The sequence below is a fragment of the Psammomys obesus genome, unplaced genomic scaffold (assembly GCF_907164565.1).
Source record: "Psammomys obesus unplaced genomic scaffold, mPsaObe1.curated_primary_1811, whole genome shotgun sequence".
NCBI classification, from domain to species: Eukaryota; Metazoa; Chordata; class Mammalia; order Rodentia; family Muridae; genus Psammomys; species Psammomys obesus.
In genome coordinates, this window is record NW_026596396.1 from 659,071 (window position 1) to 683,872 (window position 24,802).

General features: G+C 40.5%; 1 protein-coding gene across 1 annotated transcript; it reads left to right on the top strand.

The window, feature by feature from the left end:
• Positions 1-335: 335 nt before the first annotated feature.
• Usp27x (ubiquitin specific peptidase 27 X-linked) lies at positions 336-3,483 on the top strand (the record flags this gene model as incomplete). The annotated part of the gene is made up of 1 exon (XM_055597544.1): positions 336-3,483. A coding segment is annotated over one exon (2,250 nt), but the record flags the coding sequence as incomplete, so codon positions are not given.
• Positions 3,484-24,802: the final 21,319 nt, after the last annotated feature.

Genomic DNA, 24,802 nt, shown 5'->3' on the forward strand with positions numbered 1-24,802 from the left:
ACGTGATTGTCGTGAACCAGCAAGTTTGGGAAATATTGAATTAAAGGAAACGGGGCCTGGCTGCCGAAGCGGCCTCCGCTAGGGGGCTTCGGCGGGAGCATTCCCGGGGGCGTCGCCTGCTTCCGCTGGCGCCTCCTTCAGTCCCTTTTGGGTCCAGCTGCCACGGCCACCGCGCTCCTTCAGGCCTGACGGGGGACACCCCAGGTCTGCGTGGCCCCCGTGCCACCACGCCCAGTGGCGGCCGGAGCCCCGCGAGCAGTGGGAGGAGCCGCAGCCAGAGGAGGCGGAGGAGGCTGGAGGAGGCGGAGACTGCAGAGACGGCAGCGAAGGCATAGAGGAAGGTGGAGGCGGAGAAGGTGGAAGGGAAGGTGCAGGCGGCCGGTAAGGTGGAAGCCACCGAGAAGGTGGAGACAGCAGGGAAGGTGGACGCCACCAGGAAAGTGGAGACCTCGGAGAGACCGGGCCGCGGGGCTGAGCTCAAGCTGGAGCCGGAGCCGGAGCCCGAGCGGGAGCCCGAGCCAGAGCCGGAGCCCGAGCCAGAGCCCAAGCCGGAGCCGGAGCCCGAGCCCCAGCCCGAGCCGGAGCCCGAGCCCGAGCCGGAGCCCGAACCCGAGCCCGAGCCCGAACCGGAGCCCGAACAGGAGCGTGAGCCGGAACAGGAGCCGGAGCCCGAGCCCTTACGGAAGGCAGAGCCAGAGCCTAAGGGGGAGCACAAGCCGGAGCCGAAGGATGAGAACCCAGCGCGGAGCGGCGGTGGCGGCAGCGGTGATGAGGTCCCTCCCCCAACCCTTCCCTCCGATCGGCCGCGGCCCCCTGATCCCTCTCCGCGTCGTAGTCGTGCCCCGCGCCGCCGACCCCGGCCCCGGCCCCAGACTAGGCTCCGTACCCCACCGAAGCCTAGGCCACGGCCCCCACCCCGGCCCCGGCCCCGGCCCCGGCGCGGTCCCGGGGGCGGATGCTTGGATGTGGATTTTGCTGTGGGGCCACCAGGTTGTTCCCACGTGAACAGCTTTAAGGTGGGAGAGAACTGGAGGCAGGAATTGCGGGTTATCTACCAGTGCTTCGTGTGGTGTGGAACCCCAGAGACCAGGAAAAGCAAAGCAAAGTCGTGCATCTGCCATGTGTGCGGCACTCATTTAAACAGACTCCACTCTTGCCTCTCCTGTGTCTTCTTTGGCTGCTTCACAGAGAAACACATCCACGAGCACGCTGAGACAAAACAGCACAACTTAGCGGTTGATCTTTATTATGGAGGTATATACTGCTTCATGTGTAAAGACTATGTGTATGACAAAGACATTGAGCAAATTGCCAAAGAAGAGCAAGGTGAAGCCTTGAAATTACAAGCCTCCACCTCAACGGAGGTTTCTCAGCAGCAGTGTTCAGTGCCCGGCCTTGGTGAGAAATATCCCACCTGGGGAACGACCAAACCTGAGTTAGAACTGCTGGGGCACAACCCACGGAGAAGAAGAATCGCCTCCAGCTTTACCATTGGCTTACGAGGACTAATTAATCTTGGCAACACATGCTTTATGAACTGCATTGTCCAGGCCCTGACACACACTCCAATACTGAGAGATTTCTTTCTCTCTGACAGGCATCGGTGTGAAATGCCCAGCCCTGAGTTATGTCTGGTCTGTGAGATGTCTTCGCTCTTTCGGGAGCTATATTCTGGGAACCCATCTCCTCATGTTCCCTATAAGTTACTGCACCTGGTGTGGATACACGCACGCCATTTAGCAGGGTACAGGCAACAGGATGCCCACGAGTTCCTCATCGCTGCACTAGATGTCCTGCACAGGCACTGCAAAGGCGATGATGTTGGCAAGGTGGCCAGCAATCCCAACCACTGTAACTGCATCATAGACCAAATCTTCACAGGTGGCCTGCAGTCCGATGTCACCTGTCAAACTTGCCATGGTGTCTCTACCACTATAGACCCATGCTGGGACATTAGTCTGGACTTGCCTGGATCTTGCACATCCTTCTGGCCCATGAGTCCAGGGAGAGAGAGCAGTGTGAATGGGGAAAGCCACATACCAGGCATTACTACCCTCACGGACTGCTTGCGAAGGTTTACAAGGCCAGAGCACTTAGGAAGTAGTGCCAAAATTAAATGTGGTGGTTGTCAAAGCTACCAAGAATCTACCAAACAGCTCACCATGAAGAAGTTGCCAGTTGTTGCCTGCTTTCATTTCAAACGGTTTGAACACTCAGCCAAACAGAGGCGAAAGATCACTACATATATTTCCTTTCCCCTGGAGCTGGATATGACACCATTTATGGCGTCAAGTAAGGAGACCCGAATGAATGGACAGTTGCAGCTGCCAACCAATAGCGGGAACAACGAGAATAAGTATTCTTTGTTTGCTGTGGTTAATCACCAAGGAACTTTGGAGAGTGGCCACTACACCAGCTTCATTCGGCACCACAGGGACCAGTGGTTCAAGTGTGATGATGCCGTCATCACCAAGGCCAGTATTAAGGATGTGCTGGACAGTGAAGGGTATTTACTGTTCTATCACAAACAGGTCCTGGAACATGAGTCAGAAAAGGTGAAAGAAGTGAATACACAAGCCTACTGAAGCAACACGCAGGCCTACCTGTAATGGAAGATGATGACACTTGTACTACAGCGGGCAACAAGATTTAATTGATCTACTTGACTGAGGCCAATGGGCCTTACAGAGTAAGAATTTAATAGTACCCAGTGTCCAAAAGGTCCTGATCGGAAGAGAAATAGGAGGGGAGGGAAAAGAGGCTCTAGTCTAAGCAGTCATGTGAAGGAAATGAAGTGGCAGGAATGTTCTGTGTGGTGAAGGCAGAGCTGGGAAATTGTGACACTGGTTCATATCCTATATTCCTCCAAAAGGTTGTGTGGGAAGGTGTAGGGGGGAGGGGGTAGTGTTGGGGTGTGTGTGTGCCCTTGTAACCGTAAAACATCTCCATGGGTGTTTCAGCTTCAATTGACCAGTCACGTAACAGTTACACCGTTTGTGGGAGGAAAAAGAAAAAGTTGATTAAAATGTACATGGGGATGAAAGCAGAAAAGTGGAGGAGGCAGGGATATCTCATTGACAAACACCTTTGCCAGTTTCTTTGTATTCATGACTTTTGTGCTATTAAATGCAGTATTAAAAAAGAAAACCCACATGGGCTAGTGAAGAGATAAGAAATAAGGGGCTTGTGGAAGGGGAGCAAGTGCTCCAAAAGTAGAGAAGGCTAGAAATGCTGTAAGATAAGCAGTTAGCAAGGAAAGGCCTCAGCTCACAGTGTAGTGTGTATGTGTGTGTGTGTGTTTTAAAAAAAAAAGCTGTATGATATACTTGAGCAAATCAGTGAACCTCTTTGCGATTATTTTCTCATCTGTAACATGCAGGTAATTCCTACCTTGAAGGGTTGTTAAAGATTACATGATATAAAATGTGTCAAAGTAAAAGTAAAAGGCTTGGAACTTTGTAGAGACTCAGTAAACATTTGTTGGATCTGATTCTGAAATTTATTTGGACCGGGCCAGAATGTATCAGGCACCAGAGTACAACATCAGTCCCATCCAAGACCTATGAGCAGAAGTGACACAAGCATGTCACATGCAGTTATACACATGAACGATTCTAAGAATTCTTCACAAGGCAGTTGACTACTGTGTATAGGGTATCATATTCAGTGTCGTACCCACTGATTGATGGTTAGAGGAAAAACAAAACTATCACATTTTGTCCATTTGAAAGACAATGACATTGTTTTAATGACTCAGGCTTCTACACAGTGATGTTTGGTGGGCTTTTTTGTTGTTTTTGTTTTTGCCTTCAGAAAGAATTGTAAGTATAACTGCAATATTTATCAACAACCAGAGATCAGAAGAAAGACTTCCAAAACTCACTGGTCCATCAACTTAGAGATGGTGGTACACTGGAAAGAGCACATGGCAGAGAGCTAAGCTGAAACAGATGGGAAGACCTTGGGATGGGGAAAACACTAAACATCCCTTCCTTAGCACTGGTTACAAAAAGTAGCTGTTGCCTGGACAATCCTGGGAGGGAGCTCAGTGTGGACCAGGTGTGTGCCAAAAGATAGGGTTTCCAATGGCTTCCCAAGTCTACTTAGTGGCCAAGTCATTAAGAAATAGGTTATGAGTATATTCCACTATAGATTGAACCCAGGGCCTTGTGTATGCTAGGCAAGCCCTCTGCCACTGAGCTATATGCCCTAGTCCATCTGAGACCTTTTAAAGACAGGAGCTGTCTTTTAGATCCTTGGTTGCATCTTCAGCCCCTGGCACAGTTCCTGGCACATAATGAGTAGGTACTTAAAACATTTACTGAGTGGATGGATGGATGGATGGGTGGGTGGATGGGTGGGTGGATGGATGGATGGATGGATGAAACATACCCCTTCTTTTCATTACCCAAATGTCTTCAGCACCACAATCCTCAGAAGAAAATGTTTTGCTGTTATTTTTGGTGGTTTTTATGATGGAGGAGATAAGTGAGCAGCTCCAGGTGCCACTAAGTTCTTTGGCCAAGTTTGAGGGTGAAATTGGTAACCCTGTTTGGGAAGGCACAGCTATGTCTCTACACGTCTGCCATGGGAAGAATTCAGTCAGATGTGTGCAGCAGATTTTGACTGCTTGCACAGAAACTGTCCTTTAACATTTCCAAATATTTTATTTGGAAACAAATTTAAACTCACAGAAAAGGTATAAAAATAATAGAAACATTCTCTTATCCCTTATTCATATTTACCTATTAACATTTTGCCCCATTTCCTTTATCATCCTATGTGCACTTCTGTGTCAGGGTGTCTGTACTTATATACACATACAAACTCGGTATGGATGAAGTACGTACATAAGGGCCCTCTGTGCTGAAATACTTCAGTGGGCATTTCTTAAGAATAGACATGTTCAGTACATCACTATGTGTAGCTTTAGACAAATGAACATTGTTACAATGTTTATAATTTCTAAGCCAAGTTTCTCCCTTCTGCAAGTGTCCTTTATAGTATTTCTCCCATTATAGGATCTGGTCTAGCATAAGGATAAGGTGCATTTGTCATGTATCTTTAGTCTCCATCAGGAACATCTCCACAGCCCTGCTTTGTCTTATGACATTCACATTCTTTAATAGAAAATTTTTCATTTTGAGTTTTCGTGATACAGAAGCTTTTGTGTAAATGTCCTGCACTCAGGAAGAGTCAGAGGAACTCACTGATAGATGAACAGTGAAGCAGACCTCCTTGTTCCTGTTGGTCAGGAAGGTGCAGACCATTAGAACATGTATGCCTGGTACTTCCTGACTGAACCTCACAACTGTTTCTGAAAAAAACAAAAAAACAAAAAACAACAAACACCTTGGCCTTCAGCAACTGTCTCACTGCAAAACCTAGTATTATGTCCCTGTTTATTACTAACCCCAAAACTGAGTCATGGGATATAATGGTGGTCCAGGGCATGCTTTTAAATCATGCCACCATGAACCTAGAACATCATCTATTCAGCCAGTATGTATTAACCTGGAATTCAAACAGATTTAGGTATGAGCATGTCTGGCACATGACCAGATATCTTTGCAGTTGGGGATGCAAAGGAGATCAAGAGGTACCGATCATACGTAGTCACCAAAGTTCTCATGTTGAGCACAGAGGTAGTGTGGGTGGGGAAGGAAAGGCTAACCATATCTTTATTTATTTGTTTATTTATTTATTCATTCATCTATTTATTTATTTATTTTGGTGTTTCAATACAAGGTTTCTCTTTGCAGCTTTGGTTGTTCTGGATTCACTTTGTAGACCAGGTTGGCCTCTAACTCACAGAGATCCTTCTGACTCTGCCTTCCTGAGCCCTGGGATTATAGGCATGGGCCACTGCGCCCAGCTGGGTAACCACATCTTAAGCACCTGTATTACAGGACAGAGTACACAAAGTGAGGCCCTGAGTGAAGAATGTTTTGAGAGATAGTGAAAAAAAAAAAAAAAACTAGCTTGTGACCCATTGAACTATGAGACACAAATGGGTTGTTTTTATTTGAGCTGTTGTTGCTACGTGAGCACATGGGAGCTGAATACAGTAAAGCGCCTTCTTTAACTCTACACATATTCACAAGTTGCAGAAAGTTGGTTTGTATGTACGTGATCTAAGACTAAAAGAGCACAGGTAAAAGATGGCTGCTTGTGACTGAGGCCATAGTAATACGTAGAGCTGAGAATGAAGGACCACAGCATGTAGTCCTTCATTAGCACCCATTACACATTCTTTCTAGTTTCTTGGCCCACATCTGGTTGGAGTTCCAGAGTTCTGTCACTGCCAGTTTGCTAGAATAGCCAGATCCTAGAAATGATGCTGTTCTTTCTGTGGGTTACATTAGTAAGGGCCTTACTATACTCTCTGAGAACTATCAACCCAAAGCTCTTTCCAATCAGAAAACAGTGGCATCCATATACTGCAGGTCATCACTGTGGTAGAACCAGTGTTGGGAATTGTTTCATCCAGTGCACATTTCACATCTGACACTATGTAGCTCAGGACTCACAGTAGTTTGTCATTTCACAGTTAACATCCCTTGTGAATTGCCTGTGTATTGAGTAATTTTTGTACTGAAGTGCAATAAATGGACAACATACACATATTATTTAGAAGTTGATGAATTTCTACAAAATGAACACATCCTTGTAAACAGCATCCAGATTGAGAAACAGAGCACATTGATGACTCAGAGGCACCGACCCTAACTTAGGTCAGAGTGGGTCAGTGTTGCTTATCTTTGTCAAGGTACACTCTTTTTATGTGCTAAGGAAAATTTAATGAGCCTAGAATTTCAGGTTATTTTGTCATGAAAAAAATGTTGAGAGGAAGTTCATCATTTTCATCCATTGAACTGAAAATAGGAATCCAAACTCTTTCCAGTGATTTTCTGATGTATTTTAGCAATTCTAAGAAACCCAGGCCATTGTGAAGCCTCAGAGGTATCTATAATCTCATTCAGGTACAAAATAAAATCAGTGCATAGAACATAGCTTTGAGCAGAAGCTTTGGTAAAAAGCCAGAAATGCCAGTCTTGGATAGCATTACAAAGTTTTCCCTGATAACTGAAGAGGATACTACACTCTAGTAAGTTCCCCAACTAACAAGGATCAGAGTCACAAGAAAGATGTATTAAGCTGATTGCTGACACATACTCAAGAGAGTTTGAGGTTCAGTAGATAGGAAATGGGGTCTTGAGAATGTGCATTTCTGTCACATTCTCAGGTGATGGCCATTTGACTCTGGGACCACAGTTTGGGAACTACTGGTATTTCCTGTTTGTTTTTACCCAAGGGTACTTAAACTTAAGGGTTCTACAAGCTGCATTGGGGAGCAGCTTAGTAAGCAAAAGTTGGGGGAGGGGGCCCAGTTGTTGAGAACTAGAAAGCTCAAGCCCTTTTCAACCACAGCAGCTACTTTAGTTTTATATTTTGGGGCCTCCTAAAAATATTTTTTTAAAGGGGGCTCTGCTATTAAGACGTTTAAAGGTTGCCGATCACTGTGCTAAAAAATTTTTAGACCCCAGGGCAATGACATACTTGAACTACATAGCTAGTATTTCTAGAATAATCCAATATCCTATAAATACCAGGCCTCTTATACATTTGTCATCTAGAGTCTCCTCAGGGAGGGGGGGTGCTTTTTTCTCCCTTAAAGAAGTGGGTTTTATGTGGATAAAATTGCTAAGAAAAAAAGTGTAATTATAAAGGTGCAAAATTATATGTGTAAAATAGGGCTTCTGGCAATACTAAGATGATATGAATAGCGCCTCTCCCAGTACAAACTCATATTAACATGAGATGAACTATAACGAAAATTTAAATTTATGTAAAATGTCTAAAAAACAAAAAGAAGCCAGTAACACTGCAACTATCCAATATGGTTTTAGTTCCTGGTATCACACCCTGGGGTTAGATGCTTAGAGATATGAGTCAGTAGTCATGCAGGTACCAGCAGCATAGCCTCGAGGCCACCGAAGGAAGATAAGTTGCAACTGACATCTCAGGGTGAAGCCTTTAGTAGACTGGCTTGTCCACTAAAAGGGAGTTAGAAAAAAAGTAACGCCAGGCCTTATGTTCTGTCTGGAGCAAGCAGGAAAAAGAAAATCCCCAGGTGTGTAATGTGTGAACATTGATGGCTGTTGTGTCTTACGGGACCCACGTGTTGAAACATTAAAATAAAAATTATTACACTATCTAGAACATGAGCAAAATCAAACACTACGTTTTTGAGAAGCCAGGCCAGGTGGAACCTCCACGGAAGAAAAATAAATATCTGCTGAAGAAGTACTTGGAAACAAGCAACGGTAAACATACGGTCTCTACATGATATAGGCATGCATGTAAATGTTTCAGTGAAACTCATTAGTTACTATACTTAAAGATATGTTAATATTTATAGTAAGAGAATCAGTTACCTTCTGGACAAACTCCTACATATTTTATTCAATTCCAAGTGTTAATCCATGGATACATGCACATATGAATAAAGCTAAATTATGGGTTATATATATATGTGTGTGTGTGTGTGTGTGTGTGTGTGTGTGTATGCATATATAGGTATAACAACAATTAAAAAAATAGACCATGAATTTGGGCAGGGGAGGGAGGACCTGGAGGGGAAAGGAGTGGTGGGAGTGATGGAGATGCAATGCTCATGTATGAAATTCTTAAACTATTTAAAATAGATGGAAAGAGCACTACTGATAAAAAAGTTTCTTGCAAAGAGACTATGTGCCCTGAAAATGAGTCACCAATTGGCACAAGGAGAAGAAATACTGATGAGTGAAATAAGGACAATTTCACAAAAAAACCCCCAAAAACCTAAAACTATGAAAGTTTAGCAATAATAGACTCACACTAAAATACTGAGAGAGATATACTTCATTTGGAGAGAAATTGAAAGTTGAGAGGAGTAAATAGACCAGGAATATGGAACAAAAACTATTAATGTGAGAAAATCAAAGTAAGTAAGGCTATAAAACTATAATGCTATGATGATCTACACCAAAGTCCCAAGAACTTGGGAGGCTGAAGTGGAAGAATTTCTGGAACCCAGAAGTTAAAGGCTAATCTGGGCAAAATAGCAAAAATTCATCTCAAAAGTAAATAAACCCTGTTGTGATGGTAGCTCATTTCAGCACTTGGGATGCTGAGACAGGTGGATCAGGATTGCAAGGCTAGCCGTGGCTATATAGTGATTCCAGGCAAGCTGAGATTTAAAAGTGAGATCCTGACAAAAAGAAAAACAACAATAAAACAACCTAGTAATGATGTTGAAAACAAGTATAAAAACAAGCTTCCACTAAAAACACCGGAGTGCAAAAACATGCCAGACAGTAGGGTATTGTTAATTTTGGAAGCATTTTAAAGTTCTGTTGTTTGAAAGACAGTAGGAATATTGCCTGAGGTTGCACTGTGTTGTCAAGAATGTTTACGCATTGAAGAGCAGGGACTTTTTGTGGCTGGTAAAAGCACAGTTGGTAATTTGATTTAACCTTTCTACTAAAGTACTGAAAATTGCTGGATACAATCATTCAAAACCACTTTAAAACAACAAAACCTTGAGAAGACAAAAATGTCCAGGCTAATAATTACCTGAAAGCATGTAACTACACAGGTAAGATGGCCATTGGAGTACCTAAGCCAATTTGTTGTGAGGGCATTTTTCTATATTACATGCCTGAGCTTTAATTCAGTGTGACAGAGGAAACTAAGCCTGCCCCCATAACCAACAATTCTGGAAAACTGCACAGAAGGTGTTTAGTAGAGCTCATTTGATTAAAAAAAAAAAAGGTTAACATAGGACCCCATGTTAAAAATCCTTTTCTGACACTCCAGCTTTTACATAAATTTGTGCACTGCTACCAGTGGCCTGGGTAAGCTAACGAACTTGAAGCCATGCACTTGGCTTTCAGTGGTTTCCAGACAGGTGATACTCCAAGGTGCTCAATAAAAAGAAATGCAAAGCCTCTAAAGTTTCCAGGGAACCTCCCACAATACATATTCATGAAGAATGACCAGAGAGCATACTGGGTAAGGAAGCAATGAAAACAAACCCAGGCAGACTCAGATCATGGATACTGCACGTTTACTTTGGAACAATTGTATGAGCCATATTTTACAGAGGCACAGTATTAGTTTAAGAACATCTACAAGGAATACAAGTCTTTAAAAAGTGATATAGCAGTATGGGGGAAAATGAATTTAGAGAAGAATAAACCACAAACTTAGTAGTTATTGCTTATGGTAGTGTTGTGGACAGAAGTGAAAAGAGAGCCATTGAGATAAACTTGAAACAATGATAAAGAAAAAGAAATGCATACATTGCTATTTCTGGGGCAGCAATTTGAAAAATGAAAACATGACTTCCTAATATACATACTAGACAAAAGGGAAAATATATACTCTCCAAGCTACTTAAGGAAGGAGTTTGGGGCAGGAAACTCCACCAATCAAACTGAAGACAGGAAAGTAGAAAAGAAACCAAACATTGGAAAGCAAAGGTGAGAAGAGAGAACACTGTAAGATCATCTGATTAAATCCAGATCCAAATAGTGCAATGGTAACAGTAAATATGCATTTGCTAATTTCTCTAGCTAATAGAGTAATGTGTTGGATTATGGAAAGTAAAACCAATTATGTGATGTTTTAGGAGACATATCAAAGGGACAGCAAGATCAGCAGATAAGGATGTTGGCTCCCTAACCTTAATTGCTCATGTTCCATCTGCAGAACCCACTTAGAGATGGACAGAGAAAACCAATTTTTCAGACTTGTCCTTTGATCTCCGCACACAGGCTATGGAATATACATGCTTGGGCAAATACATACGCATGTGGATGTGCGTGAACACACAAATAAATAATGACAACAAAAAATAAATATAATCAAAGAGAGATATCAAAACAGAAGATCACAGATCTGGTTTTATATACTTTTCATTTATTTATTTACTTATATTTCAGTTTATACCTTTTATTTTCATATTATGAGCATTGGTGTTTTATTTGTATGTATGTTTGTATAGGAGTGTCAGAACCCCTGGAACTGCAGTTGCAAACAGGTATAAGCTGCCATGTGGCTTTTGAATTGAGCCATTTGAATTGAGCCAGGGTCCTCTGTAGAGCAGCCAGCACTCTTAACCGCTGAGCCATCTCTCCAGTCCCTAAGATTTTAAAGTACTAAAGGATGAAAAAAAGGTATGAAAGTCCCAACTGAAAAAAAAGCTAGTGCAAGTCTGCTCTAAACTACAAAATAGATCATAAAAACAAGAGTTAAGAGGAACAATTCAGTAGGAAGATGTAAAAACAAACAAACATGAGTTTTGGTAGTATAGTTTCAAATTATATAGCAAAATGGACAGAATTACAAAGAGAAAAAGCTAACACATCTATAACCACAATGGAAGATATTGACATTCTTGCTTCATAGGCTTTTTGATAAATCAAGCAAAAATGCAATTAAAAAACATAGATATGAACGGCACACTTATCAAGTTTGATCTAATGGGAGCATACAGACACTTTCTATGTATTTAGGAGTTAATACATACCCATTTTTTTCTGCAAACACACTGGAGTACTGATTACATGCTTTGCTATGAAGCAAAGTTCAGCAAATACCACAGAAGAGGTTTTATTCCCACAATTCCCTGACCATATTGTGATTAAGTTATAAATAAAAAGCAGCAATAAAACCCTAAAAATTGTAATATTTTACAGCTCCAACTCCTGGGTTGAATAAAAACTCAACATAAACAGGAACAATTTAGAACTGCTGATAATACAGGTGTCAAAACTTGTAAAAATAGTTAAAGTACGGATAATTATTTAATGATTTAATTTCACAAGTTAGGAAATTAAAACAAAATAAAGCTTTATGAAGGCTAAAGACAAAGATAATCTATGTGAGATTACACATTAATGGAATAGAAATAGAGATGCAGTAAAGAAGGTAACAACACAGAGAAGACACATTTTTGACTAGACAAGGGGGCACAGTTCTAGACTACACAAGAAAACAAGATAAGGCACATGTGAAAAGTATGGAGAATGAATGGAAGGGCAAGACCATAGATACAGCAGGAAATTTAAAAATATTCTAAACTACAGTCAACTTTTTACCAATAAGTATAATTTTCTAGAATAAGTATAAAACTTGAAAAAAATACAAAGTCCAAAAGGCAAATATTTTAAAACATCAAATCACTGATCTTCCTTAGAACTGCAAAAGCAAGTTTTCTAAGTTGATATCTGCCAACCCTTTCTGATAAAACTGTTCCAGGAAACAGAAGCAAATCATCGCAATGATTTGATGCCACTATAATATGACCTTTTCAAAACTATATAAGAGTTGTAAAGATTAAGAATATTTTACTTATAAAAATAAATGTGAAAAATACTAGCAAAGTGACTTAGTGACATATACAAAATGCTATATTGTGAAATTTTATTTATTTCAAGAAATTACAAGATAGTTTAATACTTGCAAGCCTATGGAGGCTTTTAATTGGCTTTCCCTCTACCCCTAGACCTCACTAATATGATAATAAAGGGATACCAAAAGGGAACATATAGCCAAGAGGAACATGATGATAAAATAATAAGAACCTATGAAGCAGCTCTGGTTTCAGCTCTGACAGGTAAGAGGCTTAGATAGCATCATCACTTGGTTCCTTACAACATGAGAGCTGGGTAAACAAATGAGATGATTGTTTTGGAGTCTAGCAGAGAATTGAAATCACGGCAAAATGCCACCCTGAACTCTGGATAAGGCAGATCCAAAGAAATTCAGTGCCTGAGATGTGCTTAACTGCAACAGAAGTGCCTGGAATCTATAAATAAACAGCAAGGCCATATACTTGACTAGTAATTTGGCAAATTTCTGTAAAGTAAGTGTGGAGTTACATAAAACTGAGAACATCTGGCAGGGGGCACAATTCCAGAAGCCCCACACTTTTGACGATTTTCCCTACAATTACCTCACCAAGTTCTCATTGGTGAACGTCTTAGACTTTTGATTGTTGTGACACAAACAGCATGACTAAAATCCTCGTGGGGGAGGAAAGGGTTTATTTTATCATACTAAGGAAGTTGGGGCAGGAAGCTGGAGGCAGGAGCTGATGCAGAGGCCATGGAGGAGTGCTGCTTACTGGCTTGCAAGCATCATGCACCATAGGCTTGCCCAGAGTCAATTTAGTAGGAACATTTTCCCTGTTGATGTTCCCTCTTCCAAAATAATGGTAGCTTGTGTCAAGTTGGCATAAAAGTAGTCAGCACTGTGAGGATTTGAGAAAGAAAAACAAAAACAAAAACAAAAAAAGCAACCAAAACCAAAGCAAAATAATCACAACATCAACAACAACAAAACTACAGGGTTCCAGGTAGTATATAGGGTAACAAAAGGTATTTCTCTACAACAGATTCGTGCCCTTGGGATAGGAGAAGCTTCACTACAGGGCAGTACAAAAACGTTATCTTAGATGACTTCTACTCCACTCTCGGGCTTCTTGAATAATTCCATAGTAATAAGGGAAAATGTTTATTGTAAATAAACTTAAAATGCCATAATGAGGGAGATATTAAGGAGGATACTTAAATTCCTGAGGTGGGGGGAAAACAAACAGGAGACATTTGTGTAGGTCACAGTGATCAAGATCCAGGCACACTAAGAGAATAAAATGTAAACAGAAGTGTATAGACTAGTTCCCGTCCCCAGCACTGCATTGCCACATCAGGCAGCCTCCTGTACAGTAGTGAGTTATAATGGAAAGAACTACAAGGCAGATTCTCTCTGAGGAGCAATATAGAAAAAAATCTGAAAGCTAAGAAGGGCAACGAAAATAACGACCTTGAAGGACTTGAAGCCTCGTACCATTTCAGCCACAGCAAGCATTTGAAACTTATTTGAAACAATGATGCCTCCAATGTTGCAGCCAAACGGAACAAAAAACAACAAACCACAGATCCAAGAAGCTCAGAGAACACCAGGAAAGATAAAGCATCAAAACAACCCCCCAAAGCTTACACCTAAGCATACCTAGAGAACCCAAGACAGGGCAGATATTGAAAGGAACCAGAGAGAGCACATGCATGAATAACCAACTTCACAGTTCTGAGGAAGCAGGTGCTAAAATGGCCATGGATCAAGTAGAGTGATGACCGATAATAATAATGTTGATAATACCAAAATGGGTTTTGTTGGAAATGTAAACAACAAAACACACTGGTTCTGGGAAAGTGACTCCGTCATTTCGTGTCTCACAAGCATGTGGACCTCGGTTCAATCCCCAACACCCACATAAGAGGCTAGGTAGAGCAGACATTATGTGTAATTTCAGTACTGGGGAGGCAGAGAGAGAGAATTCCTAGAACTTGCTGGTGAGCCACTCTAGCTGAATCCAGATTCAGTGACAGAACTTGTCTCAAAAAGTAAGGTAGAGAATGACTGAGGAAAACCTCAATAAACCTCTGACCTCCATATGTATCTGCATGCATTATGGGCACTTGAACACAGATATGCACGTGCAGGCGCACGCACACACACACACACCACCACCACCACCACCACCACCACCACCACCACCTGAAGCACAAAAATAAACTCCCAAGATTAAATGGGTTTCTTGGTAAATTTTACCAGATATTAAGGAATTAACAGTCCTCTAGAAACCTGGAATTAAAAAAAAAGGGAACACTTCCCAGTTCATTCTAAGAATCCTACAACCAAACAGGGACACCACACAAAAAGAAAACTATAGATCAATATACTTTAGACAAATAAATGTGAAAATCTTCAACAGAATATTAATACTAAGTGGGACAGCATATTAAAAGGATTGTTAACTACAGCAAAACAGAGATTATTCTTTGATGCAAGGTTGGTTCCAGTTCTGAATATCAGAGACACTGATTGCCTGGTATGCACAAGACTCTGGCTTCAAACATCAGCATTACACAAATAATATGGAAATAGGTCAATATCATACACGGTATTAATACAGTGAAGGAAAAATGTTATTAGCCCACCACATGTAGAAATATATTTAACACAAAACAGCCATAATCAAAAAATGGAAAGATGAGGAAAAATTAGAACCCTCATAGATTGTCAGTGGGAATATAAATACAACATCTGCTTAGTGAACAGCTTGCCATTTCCTCAAAGTGTTAAACACCAAGTTACCATATGGTTGACCATAGTTGACTTCTAGGTATATTCTAAAGAGAAATGAAAACATATATTTACACACAACATATATGTGAATTTCATAGTGGCATTATTCCTAATAGCCAACATGTGGAAAAAATCCAAATGACCACCAGCTGATGAATAGTGAAACAAAATGTGGCATACCTATGTAACAGAATAATAGGTATATCAAGGATGACATATAATACAACAGGAGGAAATCTTGAGAACCTCATGTTAAGAGAAAGAAGCTAAATACAAAAGGCTTCAAATTGCACACTAGTAATTGCTGAGCATAGAGGGACAGGAAACAGAGTGTCTGGCAATAGGGCTGGAGAGATGGCTCAGTGGTTAAGAGGAACTGCTGCTGTTCAAGAGGACCTGGGATTTATCCCAGAACCTTCTTGTTGGCTCATGTCTGCCTGTAGTTCCAGTGCAAGGAACCCCCTTCTGGCTTTCTGAGTACCAGGCACACACATGGCACATAGACATTTATGCAGGCAAAACATCCATGTATGTCAAAACAAAAATTAAAAGAGTGACTAGCAATAAACTCAGAACTTATTTGGGAGTAATGATAATATTCTAGAGTCAGTATTGATTTCTACACAACCTTGAGGACATACTAAAAAACATGTATGAATGTAACCTAGAACCTCTGCTCAGATGTAGCCTGTGGTAGCTCAGTAACCAATTGGTTTCCCATAGTGAGGGGAACAAGGACTATTTCTAACAGGAACTCAATGACTGGCTCTTTGGCCTCCCCACCCCCCAAGGGAGGAGCAGTCCTGTTAGGCCACAGAGGAGAGCTTTGCAGCCAGTCCTGAGGATACCTGATAAAACAGGATCAGATGAATGGGGAGGAGGTCCCCCTATCAGTGGACTTGGCAAGGGGCACGGTGGAGAGGAGGGAGGGAGGGAGGGACTGGGAGGGAATGAGGGATTGGGACACAGCTGGGGTACATAGTTAATAAAATGTAACTGATAAGAAAAAAATAAAATACGAAAAAAAAATGTGTTGGAAGCTGGGCATAGTGGTGCACACCTTTAATCCCAGCACTCAGGAGGCAGAGGCAGGTGGATCTCTGTGAGTTACAGGTCAGCCTGGTCTACAAAGAGAGTCCAGGGCAGCCAAGTCTACACAGAAAAGCCCTGTCTTGATAACTGGGGGTGGGGTGGGGCTCTATCACTAATGTGGAATAATTTGTAGCATATATTAATTTCAAAAGCAAAGTGTAGAAGGGTAACGATGAAATGACACAATCACATGTGAATGTATTACCTATTTTTAAAATGTGGTTTCTGTTATATGAGCTATATATTTGTATCTGGTGTGTCTGTCCATATACTTAAGTAAAAATAAACAGCTTTATTTTCAATAAGTGACCTAATTTGTGGTCCTAAGCCTCCACCTCACCAGTAATACTTTTCAGATCTATCCCTATCTAGTGTGACGATCTTTTGAGTACAAGGATATCAAAGATTGGGAGTTAGTTCTGAATCACTTGTCTGTATAGTATACTGTTAACCTGACCTTGCATCTTACAGCTCAAATGGCCTTCGTGTACCTCTAATGATTCTATGCTACATTTGGGACACATAACTCATTCATAATGGTACATATGGTTCCGTCTATTGGGAAGAACTGTGCAGTTAGACAGAGAAAAGTATGAGGAATTGCTTGCTAGATAAGTAGATTAATAAACCCACTATGTGTCAGACATTATACTTGATTCTGGGGATCTAGCAGTGAACAACACAGACAAAAACTGTTGCCTTCAGGGAGCCTATGTGTGAGGGATGGAAGAAAAACCTAGATCTAGAACAAAACAAGTACAAGGAGGTTGGAACCATCTTACAAGCATAAGCCTAGATAGGATTTGGCACTTGATAGGAATAAGAATTTAGTCTAGCACAGAGAAAGAAATTTCTATCTACGGAATAGCTGGTTGGGCCTTTTGCCCATCCTTCCATCCCAAATGCATACAAATATCCCAGAAAAAAAAGTGGATGACTCCTCATGAAGTATGCCATCAAGGGATTGGATCACATGGATATGATTTAATCAGTGGCCCAAGTAGCACATGGATGGAGACAATAGAGCATTTCCTTTGAGAAAGAAATAATTTTGATAGATATTATTTAGGAGTGCTGGTGCTTGGTGATAATAAAAACCAGGACCATTTTTAATAGTTTTCACTATTATTTTAAAATTATATTGTAATTAAGGACTTCTTCATTGCCTTACCACCCAGTACAGAAGGTTGTTGCCTGCACTCCTGCCCTTGGTAGCTGTATTAGTTACTTTTCTTTAGCTTTGATAAAACGCAGCAAGTGCAACTTATAAAAGAATGTATTCGGGCTGGAGTTCCAGAGGGTTAGGAAGCCATCATGGTGGGGAAGCAGGACAGCAAGCAGCAGGCATGGCTTCTGTGTCAGGGAGCTGATAGCTGATATCTTCAAAGATGAACAGGAAGCAGATAGTGAACTTTATTTAAGTGGCACAAGGCTTTAACCTCTCAGAGCCCTGGCTGGAGAGATGATTCAGTGACTAAGAGCATCTATTACTCTTGCGAGGACCTGGAATCAGTTTCTAGTATCCACACGGAGGTTCACAGCAATCCATAAATGCAGTTCTAGGGAACCCCTCCTCTGACCTCCATGGGTACCTGCCCTACTCTTACCTCCACAGGCTCCCGCGTGCACAAGTTGCACATACATACACTCGGGCACATGCATAGATGTACACATAATTAAACAGATACATATTTAAAAAATAAACTCTCGGAGTCTCCTTCAAGTGACATACTTCCTCTATCAATGTGGAACCTCCCCAACCTCCACAAACAACATTGTCAACTGATCATTGGGCATTTAAATATCCAAGCCAATAGGGAACATATCTCATTCAACAACCACAGTAGGATACAACAAATATAAAGGAGAGGCATTCTTCTAGAACAAATAAATTAGTATAATTTGAAGCAGGACATTTGCTTTAGAAAACCCACGTCAAAAATGTGAACCACTTTACGATATTTTATTTTTGGTTGAGAGCCTAGCCTTTAATGGCTGAGCTATCTCTCAGCTCCTACTTGACAATATTTTAAACAGATAACTGTGGTGGTTTAAAAGAAAATGGCCCCATATACTCACAGAAAGTGGAACTATTAAGAGCTGTGACCTTGCTGGATTAGGTGTGGCCTTGTTGTAGTTGGTGAGTCACTGGGGGCAGGCTTTGAGGTTTCAGATATTCAAGCCAGGCCAGTGAATCAGTCTTTTCTTGCTTCCTCCGGATCTGGATGTAGAACTCTTAGTTCCTTCTCTGGCACTACATCTGCCTGCATGCCACCATACTTCTAGCCATCAGGATAATGGACTAAATGTCTGAAACTGTAAGCCAGCCTCAATCAAATGTTTTCCTTTATAAGAGTTGCATGGTCATGGTATCTTTTCACAGCAAATAGAAACCCTGACTAAGAAAAACACCCATCACATCAAAAAGGAAGCTGTTCAAGGCCCATGCATAGAACCTGTGGGCAATGAAGAAAAGAGAAAGCATCCTAAGTAACAACAGGTAGATAGCATCGATGAGGAGAGGACCTTCTCTGGGAAGTGCTGGGAGCATTGTAGGTATCACGATGCAAACTAGATATGTGATGGCTCTTTAGGAGGGTCCAATGTGGGATTGTAAGTGTTCAAAGAAGCTAAGACACTGAGATATTTAGGAATCATATTTAGAAATCTCAGAACAAACAGCAGGAGAAAAATAAATTGCAAAGCCATAGTAGAAATAAAACAGAAACACACACACACACACACACACACACACACACACACACAAAGATGGGAACTATGAGGGAAAAGCAGAAAGAAAGCACACAAACAAATTGGAAAATACTAAAATCACCCGGTGACAGAGAAGCTATAACTGATAAAAAAAGTAGGTAAAGATAATGTGAGAAGTTTACCATCCCACATCAAATACACAAATTTGATTTAATCCACTTTCAAAATCCAGAAAGGGAGATCTCACATCCCAGGGATAAAGAAGAAAGGTAGCCAGCTGTTACAAATATATCACTATAGCACATGCTGCTTTTGATGGGAAATAAATGTGTGTCAATATGGGAGACATATAGGAAGAACATTTTTAGTTTTATGAGAAATTGCCAAAGTCTACTTAAAAGTGGTTGTGCTTTTTTTGTGTTCATACTAGTCAATTAAAATTTATTTTATGCCACACAAAGAAAGGAAGAAGAAAGGTAGCAGAAGTTTGGTCAGAAAATCTGAAATGAAGCCAAACTGCCTTAAAAGGGCATCAGACTTAGAATACATTTAAAACTATCATGAAAAGAGACTGTTGGAACCTCTTAAAGACTACAAGATCCTCCTGGAAATGCATGCAGTCAAAACTGTTGATACATTAATACTGGAACATATTTGACTTTATCATTCTTTCTATTAAATGCTCAGAGGATTTTTCTGAGGCTAAAGGACCAATAATATAACAGACTGTGTGTAAAACAGATTTGAGATCTAGCTGTCTTCTATTGAGGCAGACAGCAAAGAGTTTTGTAAAACAATGGAATTAAGGTTTCTGCTTACTTCTGAGCCGTATTTGTTTTTCTTAAAAAAAACACTTATATAATGTGTCATGCATGCCTTTCTGGTATGATCATTTTAAAATGAATTGATAAAATAAAAATCTAAAGTTGTAATTACTTTCAACTTCTTTTATGGCAAATAGTGATCTATATAACACACAAAAATAAAAGATCTTTAGAATGTTCAATAACCTTTAAGGTTTTTTTAAATTAACATAGCGAATTCTGACTTTGTTGGCATAGAGTTTGACTAATTAACCCTTGTATAGGTTCATGTAGCTATCACCACAGTAAAAGTAAAATAAACAGGCTTTTTCTTTCCTTTCTTTTTGTTTTCTTCCCTTCTTCTCCTCCTTTTCCTTCATCTTCTCTCCTCCTTCCCTCCCACGCCTTACTCCACCTCCCTTTCCTTTTCTTCCACCTCTTCTTTCCTTTTTTAATACAGTGCCACATAATGTAGCCCAAGCTATCCTTAAACTCATGATTGTTTTGCCTCAGCTTTCTGATTTCTGAGGTTACAGATGTGCGCCACTGCACTCAACTCAAGAAATCTTTATTACCCAAAAAATGCTCTAGTTTGCTGTTCCTTTGTTATACTTTTGCCCTAAGTCCTAAAGCCACTAATCTCTGTCATTAGAGTTCTATGTTTTTGAGCATGCTATATAAATTGAACTGCAGAGTACGTAACATTCTGACACTTACTTCTTTCCTTCAGCATAGTGTCTTTGGAATTCAGTTTATGTTTGCTCATTTCAGTGGCTGAGTAGTACCAGTTTGCTTACCCATTAACCCACTGAAGAAGACCATTTAGATTGTTTCTGCTTTGGTGCTATTACAAGCAAAACTACTATGAACATTTTTGTGTGTCTCATGTGACTATTTCTCCGAGGTAAATCTCCAGAAGGGGATTGCCAGATCATATGCTAAACATATGTTTAACTTTAGAAAGAATTTGAAATTGTAATCCAAAGCATCTTTATCATATTGCACCCCGAACAGCATGTCAGTGTTCCAGAGGCTCTGCCCTGTTGTTGTCAGTTGGTTTTGTCCATATTTTTCATTCTCATCATTTTGATTAGTGTGTAGTTGGGATCTCAAGATGGTTTTAATATATCTATATCTGTATCTATCTATATCTATATGTATTCTTTTCATGCACTTGTCTTTATCCCGTGGTGACTCCTAATGATATTCTGCTATACTCATAGATCAGTGGCTTATTCAGCCATTACCAAAGAAGCTTCTTGCTGCAGCAGATTGGAACAAATACTGAGACCCACAGCCAGATGCATGCAAAGCGTAAGAGACCCTGAGACACCTAGTCCTAAATGGGATGTCTCCATCAAATCCCTCTCCTCAGCACTCAAGAAACTAAGGAAGAGGAGCCAGGAAGAGTATAAGAACCAGAGAGTTAATATTTTTTATTTTGCAGAAAATTATTCAGTTGTACCGAAGTCATTTGTTCATTTGTTGAAAAGACCATCTTTTCTCTACTAAATTGCATTTGTGTTTTCATCAAAGATCAAATTAGCACTGGTGCAGATTTTTCTGAACTCTATTCTGCATTCATCTTTATGTGTGTTCTTTCGTCAGCCTTGGTTTGTTTAACTACATAGTGAATTCATTATTCTTCTTGTTGCTGTAACCAAATTGTTGACAAGAAGAGACTGAAAATAGGAACGATTTCTTTTAGTTCACAGTTTGAGCAGAAACAGCATGGAATGACTGGGAGGCATGGAACAGGGAGTGTGTGGAGTCTTCTTCATATCTTGCTTGATTAGGAAGAACAAAGGAGAAAGCAGATCCAGGCTTTAACTTTCAAGGACTACCTCCTCCCCCCACCAGCAACTCACTTTCTCCAGCTAATCCCCATATCCTTAGTGGTTAAAAACAGCCTTAACAGGCCACAGAGGAAGACAATGCAGGCAGTCCTGATGAGACCTGAAAAGCTAGGATCAGATGGAAGGGGAGGAGGACCTCCCCCATCAGGGGATATGGGAGGAGAAGAGGGAGGGAGGGCAGGATTGGGAGGGGTTGAGTCACGGGGTTACAGCTGGGATACAAACTGAATAAATTGTAATAAATAATTTTTTTAAATATTTAAAAAAAAAAAGGTCCTCCTAAAACAACACCAGTAGCTAGGGAGCGAGAGCAAGGGTTCAAACTCATGATCATGTTAAAGATATTTCACATCAAAATTAAAATTGAAAACCAGGTAGTATGATTTAGTTTGACTTTTTTCTTTAGAATTGTTTTAAGCTTTGTTGTTGTTCTCTCACACAAATTTTGGTGACAGTTTGTCAATGATGATAGAAATGTTTGAATTTTCAATGTGTTAAATATAGATCAATTTGGGAAGCACTGACATCTTTATTATGTTGAATGTTCTAATAAATGAAATTAATATATTCATATATTTATTTTGGCCTTTGCTGTTTTTTTCCATTAGTATTTTAAAATTGTTAGCATATACTTTTGGATTTTATATTGCCAAGAAATTTAAAGTGGTAAGCACATTGAAAAATTCCATGGTACTATGATATCTATCTTCTTCTTCAATCCATTCTATACTTCTAAAGTATTCCATTAGCTGCTCCATTTAGTGTGAGAGACAATTCAAATTTTGCTTATCTATACTATCCTGAAGAAAATTTAGTAATTTCCAAGTGTCTATGGGTCTTAAGATGAAAAAGCTTGAGAAGCAGTAAACTTAGGGGCTGTAATTTTACTCTATTTTTTGGTTGTTTTGTTTGTTATGTTTGTTTAACACACGATCTCATATAGTCCAGGCTGGCCTCCAAATTGCTAAGTATCTACAAAACAATAGTAATAAAAACTACATGGTACTGACAGAAACAAACTGGTGGATCAATGCAATCCAATGGAAGACCCAGAAATAAACCCACACACCTACAGATACTTGATTTTTGACAAAGAAGCCAAAAGCATACAGTGGAAAAAAGACAGCATCTTCAAAAAGTGGTACTGGTCTAACTGGATGTCTACATGTAGAAAAATGCAAATAGATCCATATTTATCACCTTGCACAAAACTAAAGTCCAAGTGGATCAAAGACCTCAACATAAAACCAGACACACTAAATCTGTTAGAAGAAAAAGTGAGGAAGAGCCTTGAACTCACTGGCACAGGAGGCAACTTCCTGAACAGAACACCAACAGCACAGGCTCTAAGAGCAACAATCAATAAATGGGACCGCATGAAACTGAAAAACTTTTGTAAAGCAAAGAACACTGTCATCAGAACAAAATGTCAGCCTACAGATTGAAAAGGATCTTCCCCAACCCTATATCTGACAGAGGGTTCATATCCAGAATATACAAAGAACTCAAGAAGTTAAACACCATCAAATCAAGTAATCTAATGTTAAAAATGTGGTACAGAGCTAAACAGAGAATTCTCTTTAGAGGTATGTCGAATGGCAGAGAAACACTTAAATAGATCAAAACTCAAATGACAATGCATGCTGGAGAAGATGTGGAAAAAGGGAACCCTCCTCCATTGCTGGTGGGAATGTAAACCTGTACAACCATTTTGGAAATCAATCTGGCACTTTCTCAGACAATTAGGAATAGTGCTACCTCAAGATCCAGCTATACCTCTCCTAGGCATATATCCAAAAGATGTTCAAGTATACACCAAGGACATTTGCTCAACCATGTTCATAGCAGCTTTATTCATAATATCCAGAATATGGAAACAACCCAGATGTCCCTGAGTTATGAATGGATAAAAAAATTGTGGTACATTTACACAATAGAATGCTATTCAACAATTAAAAACAAGGAAATCATGAAATTTGCAGGCAAATGGCAAGAACTAGAAAAGATCATCCTGAGTGAGGTAACCCAGAAGCAGAAAGAAACACATGGCATATATTCACTTATAAGTGGCTATTAGACATGTAATATAGGATAAACATACTAAAATCTGTACACCCAAAGAAGCTAAACAAGAAGGAGAACCCTGTGTAAGATGCTCAGTCCTCATTCAGAAAGGCAAATGGGATGGACATTGGAAGAGGCAGAAAGCAGGGAACAGGACAGGAGCCTACCCCAGAGGGCCTCTGAAAGACTTTACCCAGCAGGGTATTGAAGCAGAGGCTGAGACTCATAGCCAAACTTTGGGCAGAGTGCACTGAATCTTATCAAAGAAGGGGGAGATGAAAGACCTGGAGAGGACAGGAGCTCCACAAAGAGAGCAACAGAACCAAAAGATATGGGCACAGGAGTCTTTTCTGAGACTGATAATCCAACCAGGGACCAAGCATAGAGATAACCTAGAACCTCTGCTCAGATGTAGCCCATGGCAGCTCAGTCTCCAAGTGAGTACGTAGTCAGGGAAACAGGGTCTGTCTCTATCATGAACTCAGTGGCTGGCTCTTTGATCACCTCCCTCTGAGGGGGAAGCAGCCTTACCAAGCCACATAAGAAGACAATGGAGCCAGTCCTGATGAGACCTGATAAGCTAGGGTTAGAGGGAAGGGGAGGAGGACCTCCCCTATCAGTGGACTGGGGAAGGGTCATGGGAGGAGAAGTGGGAGGAAGGTGGGATTTCTAGGGTAAGAGTGAGGGGGCTACAGCTGGGATACAGAGTGAATAAATTGTAATTAATAAAAAATAAAATTTTAAAATTGCTAAATATTTAAGGATGACCTTGAATTACTACTAATCCTACCTTTACCTTCCAAGTGAAATGATTACCAGCATTTACCATCATGCCAAGCTTATATAGTGCTGAAGATTGAATTCAAGGTCTTGCGCTTGTTAGACAAATGTCCTACCAACTGATATATATTCTCAGACACTGGGGCTGAAATTTTAACATGCTTTCAAAGGTAGAAAATGAAGCAAAAAAAAATATTTCCATGCTATGATCCATGAAGTAGCCTTTCTTACAAAGGAAACTGGCAAAATTTTAACTACACTGCCAAAAAGTAGAAAAGAGGTTTCCCAGTTTTCCAG